This window comes from Loxodonta africana, chromosome 4 (assembly GCF_030014295.1).
Source record: "Loxodonta africana isolate mLoxAfr1 chromosome 4, mLoxAfr1.hap2, whole genome shotgun sequence".
NCBI classification, from domain to species: domain Eukaryota; kingdom Metazoa; phylum Chordata; class Mammalia; order Proboscidea; family Elephantidae; genus Loxodonta; species Loxodonta africana.
The window spans coordinates 23085518-23098829 of NC_087345.1; the positions used below are offsets into that span (position 1 = coordinate 23085518).

General features: G+C 39.1%; 1 protein-coding gene across 3 annotated transcripts in view; it reads left to right on the forward strand.

Moving 5' to 3' along the window:
- CRY1 (cryptochrome circadian regulator 1) overlaps positions 1–13312 on the forward strand; it is a 120251-nt gene that overhangs the window by 97738 nt on the left and 9201 nt on the right. For all 3 annotated transcript variants that reach the window (XM_064283653.1, XM_003405313.4, XM_064283652.1), the window contains 5 exons: positions 450–590; positions 670–981; positions 2353–2504; positions 2764–2966; positions 3073–3168. In XM_064283653.1, the coding sequence (XP_064139723.1) occupies positions 450–590; positions 670–981; positions 2353–2504; positions 2764–2966; positions 3073–3168 (904 nt within the window). The remainder of the gene's footprint in view (positions 1–449; positions 591–669; positions 982–2352; positions 2505–2763; positions 2967–3072; positions 3169–13312) is intronic.

Sequence of the window (13312 nt, forward strand, 5' to 3'; positions counted from 1 at the left end):
GTGAGACAGACTGAAGGCACTGTCAGCCTTGTGTTGGGAATTTGAAGGTAACTTGTTTCACATGGGAAACCCTGGTGGTGTAGTGGTTAAGTGCTATGGCTGCTAATTAGAAGGTCAGCAATTCCAATCTACCCACTGCTCCTTGGAAACTATGGGGCAGTTCTACTCTGTCCTATAGGGTCACTATGAGTCAGAATCGACTCAACGGCAGTGGGTTTGGGTTTTGTTTCACATGGCTGTGTGCTATACGGGGATGGCTGAAACAAAAGAATGCACACTTTTTTTAATCCGTTCTTATTTTGTATTAAAATATGCCATTTGTGGCTGCGATAATAATAAAATTTTATTCTCCAAGAACTACATAATTTTAAAAACAAATTTCAATTTTGACCACTTTTGTAAAATGGAAAAAGCAGTTAGCTAATGTAATTCTTTATGTGTGTTTTCAGGCTTGGGTGGCAAACTTTGAAAGACCTCGTATGAATGCAAATTCCCTGCTTGCAAGTCCTACTGGACTCAGTCCTTATCTCCGATTTGGTTGTTTGTCATGTCGATTATTTTACTTCAAATTAACAGATCTCTACAAAAAGGTATTATCTAAAACTAGAGCATATTTTTCAAAATAAGTTTTTAAAAATTGCCTGATCACACTTTGCTTTTGAATCTTAGGTAAAGAAGAACAGTTCCCCTCCCCTTTCTCTTTATGGGCAGCTATTATGGCGTGAATTTTTCTACACAGCAGCAACAAATAATCCACGCTTTGATAAAATGGAAGGAAACCCTATCTGTGTTCAGATTCCTTGGGATAAGAATCCTGAGGCATTAGCCAAATGGGCAGAAGGCCGAACAGGTTTTCCCTGGATTGATGCCATTATGACACAACTTCGTCAAGAGGGTTGGATTCACCATTTAGCCAGACATGCAGTTGCTTGCTTCTTGACACGAGGTGACCTGTGGATTAGTTGGGAAGAAGGAATGAAGGTAAGTGTTCTTCTAGCTAATGTAGCACGGTCTTATTTTGAAGGAATCCTACCTTATTGAAACAAATCCTAGAAGTTGTATATTATGTAGATTCATTTATAGTCTAGTTTTTTTAGTGGATAAAGCATTTAATTCCCACATTTTTGCAGCACATGATGGTACTGTCAGACAGGAAGAGTGCTGAAAACTGATTAAATTGATTAACCTAAAGTCATTTCAGTGGCATAAACCAGCCTAGCCCGTCAAGGGAACTCTAAGATTAACACTCTGGGCTTATTGGATAGAAATCTTCATGGGTGATCATTTCTGTCACCAAGAAGGATTCGCCCAAGAGTTCTTAAAAATAGTGAATTCTTATTATAAATTTAAATATAAATCATTTCACCTTACTTTACCACCACAGCTTTTTAGGAATGTTTCTAGTGGCGCAGTGGTTACACACTGGGCTGCTAACCAGACAGTCAGTAGTTTGAACCCACCAACCGCTCCACAGGAGGAAGATTTGGAGGTCTGCTTCCACAAAGATTTACAGCCTTGGAAATCTACTCTCCTGTAAGGTTGCTGGGAGTCGAAATGGACTTGACCACAACGATTTGGTTTTCTGGTTTTAAAATGAAGCGTGCTACATTTTGTAACATCATCTTAGGGTTATATGTAACAGGACTTATGTATGTGTTTTACCCTCTTGGCTATATTATTAATTTTCCCTATCTGAGGACCATTTCTTGATTCTGTGTTATTTTGCATCTCTTATATTTGCTGGTACAAAGTTGTACATGAAGTAGATGCATAGCAGTACAGCACACACTTTATGAATTTATTAAAAATAGTTTATTTTAATTCTGTTTTCCTTTTTGGATCAAGGAATTCCAAATTTAAACTATATGGCACTAATAAAGTTTTAAAGATCATTTATATTTGGGTGCTCCTTTATGTAGGCTTATGTAGCCACTGTACAAGCCTCTAAGTTTTGATGTTATTTATTTGGTAGCATTTTTGCTTTCTTGAAAGTGTTTTATTGTTTTTTTTTTTTCAAATTTTTTTTTTAATCTCTTTGTATCCCATCTTACTCTTTTTAAATCAGTGACTTGAGTAATTATTTTTACCTGTCCCTTCACCCCATAACACTGCAAACGTTAGAAAGGTAAATTTTATTCAGAAATCTACTCATATTACCAATATGCTTCTTTCCTTAAAATGACTTATTATAAAATTCTGTGCAACAGAACATAGACAAGGAAACTAATCTTGGAATATTTTAGAATTCTGTGCCAGATTTTCTTTGCCTTGACTTTTGATCTTTGATGACCTGAAAATGCTTGCTTTGAAATTATGTGTATGCAAACTAATTCGTTACTGTTACTTCTTAAGGTATTTGAAGAATTACTCCTTGATGCAGATTGGAGCATAAATGCTGGAAGTTGGATGTGGCTGTCTTGTAGTTCCTTTTTCCAACAGTTTTTTCACTGCTACTGTCCTGTTGGTTTTGGTAGAAGAACAGATCCCAATGGAGACTATATCAGGTAAATAAGGGTGATTGTTATTCAGTTTGGAATAGCAAATCCTGGAAGAGCTTTCCTGTTTAAGCAACACTTAAAATATTCCTGATGGGCAGCAGGAGAAGGGTAAACAGATCACTTTAATGATACTGATTTGATTTTGGTTGTACATAGCTAATAACCCCATGCCATCAAGTCAATTCCAACTCATAGCGACCCTGTAGTTTGTTATAATTTGCTTACAGTACCTTATAATAATGATTTTTCTTCCTTATCCTAAAAGGCGTTATTTGCCTGTCCTGAGAGGCTTCCCTGCAAAATATATCTATGATCCCTGGAATGCACCAGAAGGTATCCAGAAGGTAGCCAAATGTTTGATAGGAGTTAATTACCCTAAACCAATGGTGAACCATGCTGAGGCAAGCCGTTTGAATATTGAAAGGATGAAGCAAATATATCAGCAGCTTTCACGATACAGAGGACTAGGTATGTCAGTAACTGTCTTTAGTCTGTGTTTCTTTGGCAGCTGGTTATATATGTATTCTTGAGTTCTATCTTGATCATAATTTAATAGGATGTTTTTTCCCTTTAGGTCTTCTTGCATCAGTGCCTTCTAATCCTAATGGAAATGGAGGTCTCATGGGCTATTCTCCAGGAGAAAACACCCCAGGTTGTAACAGCAGTGGAAGTAAGCGAAAAGGAACTTTATGTGCTTTCTCACACAAATGATAATCAGATATGTTGTTTATTGAACTTCATTGTAATAATATGTTTTAGAAAGTCTATCTGTAAAATGAGTATGCAAGGTTATTTTGGTAAAAATGCATACACGCTCACACACACATACATACACATCTTCTTACTCCATTACTGACATTTTAGAGATGAAAAGCATTGTTACATATAGTAGAATTTACATCAAGTTAGAGATACTGTAAACTGAATGAAGAGAGCAAATTTTTAAAGGATAAAATGAAATTCAGATTTCATATTTCCAGAAGGCTTGTTTTTCCCCCATGTGTCTGTCAGTTTGTCATACTGTGGGGGCTTGTATGTTGCTATGATGCTGGACGCTATGCCACCAGTATTCAAATACCAGCAGGGTCACCCACAGTGGACGGGTTTCAGCTGAGCTTCCAGACTAAGATTAGGAAGAAGGACTTGGAGGTCTGCTTCTGAAAAGAAGGAGCCAGTGAAAACCTTAAGAATAGCAGTGGAACATAGTCTGATACAGTGCCGGAAGACAAGTCCCTCAGGTTGGAAGGCACTCCAGCAGTGCCTGGGGAAGAGCTGCCTTCTCAAAGAGTCGACCTTAATGATGTGGATGGAGTCAAGCTTTTGGGACCTTCATTTGCTGATGTGGCATGACTCAAAATGAGAAGAAACAGCCACAAACACCCATTAATCAGAACGTGGACTGTATGAAGTGTGTATCTCGGAAAATTGGAAATCGTCAAAAATGAAATGGAGGAGGTGGGGCCCAGATGGCGGAAGAGCCAGACTCTTCTGGTGAACCCTCTTAAAAGAAAGACCTGAAAAAACAAGTGAAACAATTATATTTATGACAAGCTAGGAGCCCTGAACATCAAAGGCAAAGTTAGAAAACAGACTGAGCGGCGGAGACAGGAAGAGACAGTACAAAAGTGAAGAGGAGTTACCAGACCGGAATCACCAGGATCCCTCAGGCACCATTCCCGGGAGCAACTGTGCCGGGCTGGCAGTACTGTTCGGCCACAGTTTCCTCAGGCAGTGTACTGTGGGCCTAAGGAGTGGTGGCTACACTCAGGTAACCCAGCCACCTGCAGCAGGGGTCCGGGGATAACTGGTACCTCCTAGTCTGCCCAACCAAAAGCATTGGGTGCCCATGGTGCATCTGCAGAACCCACCCACCAGTACACTTTAGGGAAAAGGGACGCACTTTCCTCACAGACACTGGGGGGGGCGTCGGTTGTCAGCCACCTGCCTTGTTAAGGTTGTGACCTGCTGCTGCAACCAGATACTGGTACCTACACCAATCACCCCTGTCTCTCTAAGACTGTAGGACAGTCTTGCTAAGGAAGGACACTATATAATGATTAAAGGGACAGTATACCAGAAGGATAAAACCATATTAAATATTTGTGCACCCAATGACAAGGCTGCAAGATAGATAAAACAAACTCTAACAGCATTGAAAAGTGAGATAGACAGCTCCCTAATTTTAGTAGGAGACTTCAACGCACCGCTTTTGGTGAAGAAAAGGACATCCAGAAAGAAGCTCAATAAAGACACAGAAGATCCAAGTGCCACAGTCAACCAACTTGACCTCATAGACATACACAGAACACTCCACCCAACAGCAGCCGAGTATACTTCCTTTCCTAGTGCACATGAAACATTCTCTAGAATAGGCCACATATTAGGTCATAAAGCAAGCCTTAGCAGAATCCAAAGCATCGAAATATTACAAAGCATCTTCTCTGGCCATAAAAGTAGAAATCAGTAACAGAAAAACGAGGGAAAAGAAATCAAACACTTGGAAACTGAACAGTACCCTGCTCAGAAACGACTGGGGTATAGAAGACATCAAGGATGGAATGAAGAAATTCATAGAATCCAATAAGAATGAAAACACTTCCTTTCAGAATGTTTGGGACACGGAGAAAGCAGTGCTCAGAGGTCAACTTATATCAATAAATGCACGCATACAAAAAGAAGAAAGGGCCAAAGTCAAAGAATTATCCCTACAACTTGAACAAATAGAAAGAAAGCAACAAATAAAACCCTCAGGCACCACAAGAAAGCAAAAAATAAAAATTAGAGCAGAATTAAATGAAATAGAAAACAGAAAAACAATTGAAAGAGTTAACAAGACCAAAAGCTGGTTCTTTGAAAAAATTAAGAAAATCGATAAACCATTGGCCAAACTGACAAAAGAAAAACAGGAGAGGAAGCAAATAACTGGAATAAGAAATGAAGTGGGCGATATTACAACAGACCCAACTGAAATTAATCATATCAGATGACTATGAAAAATTGTACTCTAACAAATTTGAAACCTAGAAGAGATGGATTAATTCCTAGAAACACACTACCTACCTAAACCAATACAAACAGAGGTTGTCGTTGTTAGGTGCCGTTGAGTCGGTTGTGACTCATAGTGACCCTGTGCACAACAGAACAAAACACTGCCCGGTCCTGCGCCATCCTTACAATCGTTGTTATGCTTGAGCTCATTGTTGCAGCCACTGTGTCAATCCACCTCGTTGAGGGACTTCCTCTTTTCCGCTGACCCTGTACTTTGCCAAGCATGATGTCCTTCTCCAGAGACTGATTTCTCCTGACAACATGTCCAAAGTGTGTAAGACGCAGTCTCGCTATCTTTGCTTCTAAGGAGTATTTTGGTTGTGCTTCTTCTAAGACAGAGTCGCTCATTCTTTTTGCAGTCCGTGGTGTATTCAATATTCTTCGTCAGCACCATAATTCAAGGGTGTCAATTCTTTGGTCTTCCTTATTCATTGTCCAGCTTTCAAATGCATGTGATGCAATTGAAAATACCTTGGCTTGGGTCAGGCGCACCTTAGTCTTCAAGGTGACATCTTTGCTCTTCAACACTTTAAAGAGGTCCTTTGCAGCAGATTTACCCAATGCGACGCATCTTTTGATTTCTTGACTGCTGCTTCCATGGGTGTTGATTGTGGTTACAAGTAAAATGAAATCCTTGACAAACTTCAGTCTTCTCTCTGTTTATCATGATGTTGCTCATTGGTCCAGTTCTGAGGATTTTTGTTTTCTTTATGTTGACGCATAATCCATACTGAGGGCTGTGGTCTTTGATCTTCATTAGTAAGTGCTTCAAGTCCTTTTCACTTTCAGCAAGGAAGGTTGTGTCATCTGCATAACACAGGTTGTTAATGAGTCTTCCTCCAATCCTGATGCCCCATTCTTCTTCATATAGTCCAGTTTCTCGCATTATTTGCCCAGCATACAGATTGAATAGGTATGGTGAAAGAATACAACCCTGATGCACAGCTTTCCTGACTTTAAACCAATCAGTTTCCCCTTATTGTGTCCGAACAACTGCCTCTTGATCTATGTAAAGGTTCCTCATGAGAGGTAGAACAACTAAATAAACCCATAACAAAAGAAGAGATTGAAAAGGTAGTCAAAAAATTCCCAACAAAAAAAAGATGCACCCCAGACAGCTTCACTGCAGAGTTCTATGAAACTTTCAGAGAAGAGTTAACACTGCTACTACTAAAGGTATTTCAGAGCATAGAAAAGAATGGAATACTCCCAAACTCATTCTATGAAGCCAGCATATCCCTGATACCAAAACCAGGTAAAGACACCACAAAAAAAGAAAATTGCAGACCTATATCCCTCATGAACTTTGATGCAGAAATTGTCAACAAAATTCTAGCCAATACAATTGAACAACATATTAAAAAAATAATTCACCATGACCAAATGGGATTCATACCAGCTATGCAGGGATGGTTCAACATTAGAAAAACAATGTAATCCATCACATAAATAAAACAAAAGACAAGAACCACATGATCTTATCAATTAATGCAGAAACGGCATTTCACAAAGTTCAACACCCATTAATGATAAAAACTCTCAGCAAAATAGGAATAGGAGGAAAATTCCTCAACAAAATAAAGCGTATTTATACAAGGCCAATAGCCAACATCATCCTAAATGGAGTGAGTCTGAAAGCATTCCCCCTTGAGATCGGGAACTAGACGAGGATGCCCTTTATCATCACTCTTATTCAACATTGTGCTGGAGGTCCTAGCCAGAGCAGTTAGGCTAGATTAAGAAATAAAGCACATCCAGATTGGTAAGGAAGAAGTAAAAATATCTCTGTTTGCAGATGACATGATCTTACACACAGAAAACCCTGAAGAACCCTCAAGAAAACTACTGAAACTAATAGAAGAGTTCAGCAGAATGTCAGGATACAAGATAAACATACAAAAATCAGTTAGATTCCTCTACACCAGCAAAAAGAACATCAAAGAGAAAATCACCAAATCAATACCATTTACAGTAGCCCCTAAGAAGATAAAATACTTAGGAATAAATCTTACCAGAGATGTAAAAGGCCTATACAAAGAAAACTACAAGACACTACTGCAAAAAACCAAAAGAGACCTACGTAAGTGGAAAAACATATCTTGCTCATGGATAGGATGACTTAACATTGCAAAAATGTCTATTCTACCAAAAGCCATCTATAGATACAATGCAATTCCAATCCAGATTCCAATGACATTTTTTAATGAGATGGAGAAACAAATCACCAACTTCGTATGGAAGGGCAAGAGGCCCCAGATAAGTAAAGCATTACTGAAGAAGAAGAACAAAGTGGGAGGCCTTACTTTACCTGATTTTAGAGCCTATTATAATGCCATAGTAGTCAAAACAGCCTGGTACTGGTACCACAACAGATACATAGACCAATGGAACTGAATTGAGAATCCAGACATAAATCCATTCACATATGAGCAGCTGATACTTGACAAAGGCCCAAAGTCAGCTAAATGGGGAAAAGATAGCCTTTTTAACAAATGGTGCTGGCATAACTGGATATCCATCTGCAAAAAAATGAAACAAGACCCATACCTCAAACCATGCACAAAAACCAGCTCAAAATGGATCAAAGACCTAAATATAAAGTCTACAACTATAACGATCATGGAAGAAAAAATAGGGACAACACTAAGAGCCCTAATACATGGCATAAACAGTATACAAAACATTACTAACAATGCAGAAGAGAAACTAGACAACTGGGAGCCCCTAAAATCAAACACCTATGATCATCCAAAGACTTCACTAGAAGAGTAAAAAGATTACATACAGACTGGGAAAAAGCTTTTAGTTGTGATATTTCCGATCAGCAGCTGATCTCTCAAATCTATATGATACTATAAAAACTCAACTACAAAACAACCCAATTCAAAAATGGGCAAAGGATATGAACAGGCACTTCACTAAAGAACACATTCAGGAAGCTAACAGATACATGAAGAAATGCTCACTATCATTAGCCATTAGAGAAATGCAAATCAAAATTGCAATGAGATTCCATCTCACTTCAACAAGGCTGGCATTAATCCAAAAAACAGAAAATAATAAATCATGGAGAGGTTGTGGAGAGAGTGGAACACTTATACACTGCTAGTGGGAATGTGAAATGGTATAACCACTTTGGAAATCGATTTGGCCCTTCATTTAAAAACTATAAATAGAATTACCACATGATCCAGCAATCTCACTCCTTGGAATATATCCTAGAGAAATAAGAGCCCCCAAAAGAACAGATACTATGCACACCCATGTTCGTTGCAGCACTGTTTACAATAGCAAAAAGATGGAAGCAACCAAGGTGCCCATCAACAGATGAATGGATAAATAAATTATGGTATATTCACACAGTGGAATACTATGCATCGATAAAGAACAGTGATGAATCTGTGGAAGATTTCATAACATGGAGGAATCTGGAAGGCATTATGCTGAGTAAAATTAGTTGCAAAAGGACACAAATATTGTATGAGACCACTATTATAAGAACTCGAGAAATACTTTAAACAGAGAAGAAAATATTCTTTGATGGTTATGAGAGTGGAGAAAGAGGGAGCAAGGGAGAGGGGTATTCACTAATTAGATAGTAGATAAGAACTATTTTAGGTGAAGGGAAAGGCAACATAATACAGGAAAGGTCAGCACAACTGGACTAAACCAAAAGCAAAGAAGTTTCCTGAGTAAACTGAATGCTTCAAAGGCCAGCATAGCAGGGGCAGGGGTTTGGGGAACAATGGTTTCAGGGACATCTAAGTCAATTGGCATAAAAAAACCTATTAAGAAAACATTCAGCATCCCACTTTGGAGAGTGGCGTCTGGGGTCTTAAACGCTAGCAAGTGGCCATCTAAGTTTCATCAATTGGTCTCAACCCACCTGGAGCAAAGGAGAGTGAAGAACACCAAAGACACAAAGTAATTATGAGCCCAAGAGACAGAAAGGGCCACATAAACCAGAGATTACATTAGCCTGACACCAGAAGAACTGGATGGTGCCTGGCTACAACGGATGACTGCCCTGACAGGGAACACAACAGAGAACCCCTGTGGGAACAGGAGAGCAGTGGGATGCAGACCCCAAATTTTTATAAAAAGACCAGACTTAATGGTCTGATTGAGACTAGAAGGACCCTGGAGGTCATGGTCCCCACCTCCCCCGCCCCCGAAACCTTCTGTTAGCCCAATACAGGAACCATTCCCAAGTCAACTCTTCAGACAGGGATTGGACTGGACTATGGGATAGAAAATAATGCCGGTGAGGAGTGAGCTTCTTGGATCAAGTAGACACATGAGACTATGTGGATATCTCCTGTCTGGAGGGGAGATGAGAGGGCAGAGGGGTTCAGAAGCTGGCCGAATGGACACAAAAAGTGAGAATGGAGGGAAGGAGTATGCTGTCTCATTAGGTGGAGAGCAACTAGGAGTATATAGCAAGATGTATGTGAATTTTTATATGAGAGACTGACTTGATTTGTAAACTTTCACTTAAAGCGTAGTAAAAAAAAATGAAATGGAACATATAAACATCAAGATCCTAGGAATTGTGAGCTGAAATGGATTGGTATTGTCCATTTCAAACTGGACAATCGTATGGTCTACTATGCTGGAAATGACAACTTGAAGAGGAAAGGTGTTGCGTTCATTGTCAAAAAAAACATTTTGAGATCTATCCAGAAGTACAGTGCTGTCAGTGATAGGATAATGTACATATGCCTACAAGGAACACCAGCTAATACCACTGTTACTCAAATTTACACACAAACCACTAAGGCCAAAGATGAAGAAATTGAAGATTTTTACCAACTTCTGCAGTCTGAAATTGATCAAACATGTGATCAGGATGCATTGGTAAATACTGGTGATTAGAATGTGAAAGTTGGAAACAAAAAAGGATCAGTAGTTGAAAAATATGACCTTGGTAATAGAAACAGTGCTGGAGATTACATGATAATTTTGCAAGATCAATGACTTCTTTATTGCAAATAACCTTTTTTCAACAACCTAGACAGTGTCTATACACACGGACCTCATCAGAGGGAATACACAGGAATCAAATTGACTATATCTGTGGAAAGAGACGATGGAAAAGCTCAATATCATCCATCAGAACAAGTCCAGGGTCCAGTTACACAACAGACCATCAGTTGCTCATATGCAAGTTCAACCTGAAGCTGAAGAAAATTAGAACAAGTCCATGAGAGCCAAAGTACGACCTTGATTATATCCCACCTGAATTTAGAGACCATCTCTGATGCACTGAACACTAATTACTGAAGACCAGTCCCTGGAGAAGGGAAAAAAAAGTAGAGAGTTAGCAAAAGAGAGGAAAGACTCTCAAGATGAATTGACATTGACACAGTGTCTGCAACAGTGGGCTCAAACAAAACAATGATTGTGAGGATGGCACAGGACCGGGCAGTGTTTCATTCTGTTGTATACAGGGTCACTATTAGTCGGAACCACTCGACGTCACTGAACAACAGCAATATTAGTTTTTACTTTCTTCAGGTACACATCACCCGTGGTTAGTTAAGAAGGCCAGTGGCCCTATGAAAACAGCCAAAAGATTTGTCATACACAGGCATGGGGCCTCTAGTCCTTCTGCATATGACTTTTTTCTTACGAAGTCTGGTCTGTGATGGTTTTGTGTTACCACATAAGTTCTTAGTACGTGTGATATTAATAATGTCTAAGAAGGCAGTGTATTTTGGGAAGTTAAATCATTATATCAGTTTTCTAAGGCTCTAAGTAAAAATAGCATGAGGCTAATTAATTAGTTAAAAACAAGGCAGCATTCGAGGAATGCTTATTAAGAAAAAATCAGATGTTCTAAATTGGTATTAAGAATAAAACCTTTTAAAAAATTGAACTTTTTTGAATTCAGAAATATCCTGCATTCTTATGGGAGCATATATTTTATCCTCCAAGAATTAGTTTACGGAGAAAAGAATAAAGGCACTCACATTTCAACTGCCTATCTTGTGCTAGGTACTAGAAGATTTCTTAATATGTTTTCATGGTACTTTCTCATAATAACTTTCTCACATTCTTATAATAACCTTCTGAGGTGGTAGTAAAATTCTCATTTCATGGCAGGAAAAATTAGCCTGGAAAAGTCAGGTAACTTAACCAAAGCCCCATAGTTACTAGGGAGTTTAGCTGACGTTCAGACCCACATCTGACTAACCTCAAAGTTCATGTTGTTCCTCTGTATCACTGAGCCTTCTTTGCAAATATAACACCTATACTTCAGAAATGTTCTTTCTCAGTGTCTCCTACAGTTTGAAGTAAAATCCAACAAGGCATTATTTCAAAAGTTCTTTCAAGTCTCCTGTTCAACTCACAGACTCCCTTGTCAGCCCACGCAGGAGTGGGACGCGCAGGAGCTCTATGAAGCACTAAGAGGCAGGCAGCAGAGGGATGGAAAGCAACAGGCTTTTCAAATGCCTGGCTAATGGCCAACGATGGCACATACTGTTTCTTATTCCAGTCTATTCCATATCCTTCATTTGAAGTTGGAAAATTTTTTCTTCACAAATTTATAAACATACAGTAGTTTATACATAATAGAAGAATTCAAAAATCTCAAAATTAATCATGTAACTATTTGTAACACAGTGTAGCTAGGCACTCTGAGACTTTCACTCTGAGGCTTTCAAAAGACATAGAAGATAGAAAAGCCACATAAAGCTTACAATCTAAATGAGGTGTGAAAAAAAGGGATACATTTTAAGGTATTGTCTCTGCATGCACTTGGAGAAAAAAGAAAGATCACTGAGGTCTGAAGGAACTAGGGAAGTTTTCTTGGATGATGAGTTTGAGTAGCCTTTGGGTAGGCAGATGAGGAAAAGAGCATTCTAGACCTGGAAATGGCAGTAATTGTGGAAAGACCTGTAGGATTTGGACTAAGCTGTTAAACATTTCTCCTCTCAGGTTTCTGCCCTTTTGAAAGGACGTATTTACTTCTAAGGCATATTCCTTTATGCCCTGTGCTTAATTTTACTGTGTTTTAAATGAAGGTTTACAGCACAGATTAGTTTCTCATTCAAAAATTTATACACAAATTGTTTTGTGACATTGGTTGCAGTCCCCAAAGTGTGTCAGCACTCTCCCCCTTTTTACCCCTGGTTCCCCATGTCCATTTGTCTTGTTTTCCCGTCCCTTCCTTCCTTTTTGTCTTTGCTTTTGGGCAGGTGACACCCATTTTGTCTCGTATACTTACTGAACTTAAAAGCATATTCCTCACATGTATTATTGTTTGTTTTATAGGCCTGTCAAATCTTTGGTTGAAAGTTGGACTCCGGGAGTGGCTTCAGTTCTGAGTTAACAGGGTATTAGGGGCCATAGTCTCAGGGGTTCCTCCTGTCTGTCAGACCAGCAAGTCTGGTCTTTTTTGTGAATTTGAATCTTGTTTAATGTTTTTCTCCCGCTCTGTCCAGGACTGTCTATTGTGATCCCTGTCAGAGCAGTCAGTGGTGGTAGCTGGGCACCATCTAGTTTTTCTGGGCTCAGACTGGTGGAGGCTGTGGTTCATGTGGTCTATTAGTCCTATGGGCTAATATTTTCCTGTCTTTGGTTTTTTCCATTCTCCTTTGTTCTGGACAGGATGGGATCAATAGATGATCTTAGATGGCCACTCTTAAGCTTTTAAGACCCCAGACGCTACTCACCAAATGAGGATGTAGAACATTTTCTTTATGAACTATGTTAGGCCAGTTGATCTAGATGTTCCCCGAGACTTGTAGGCTTTTATTTTA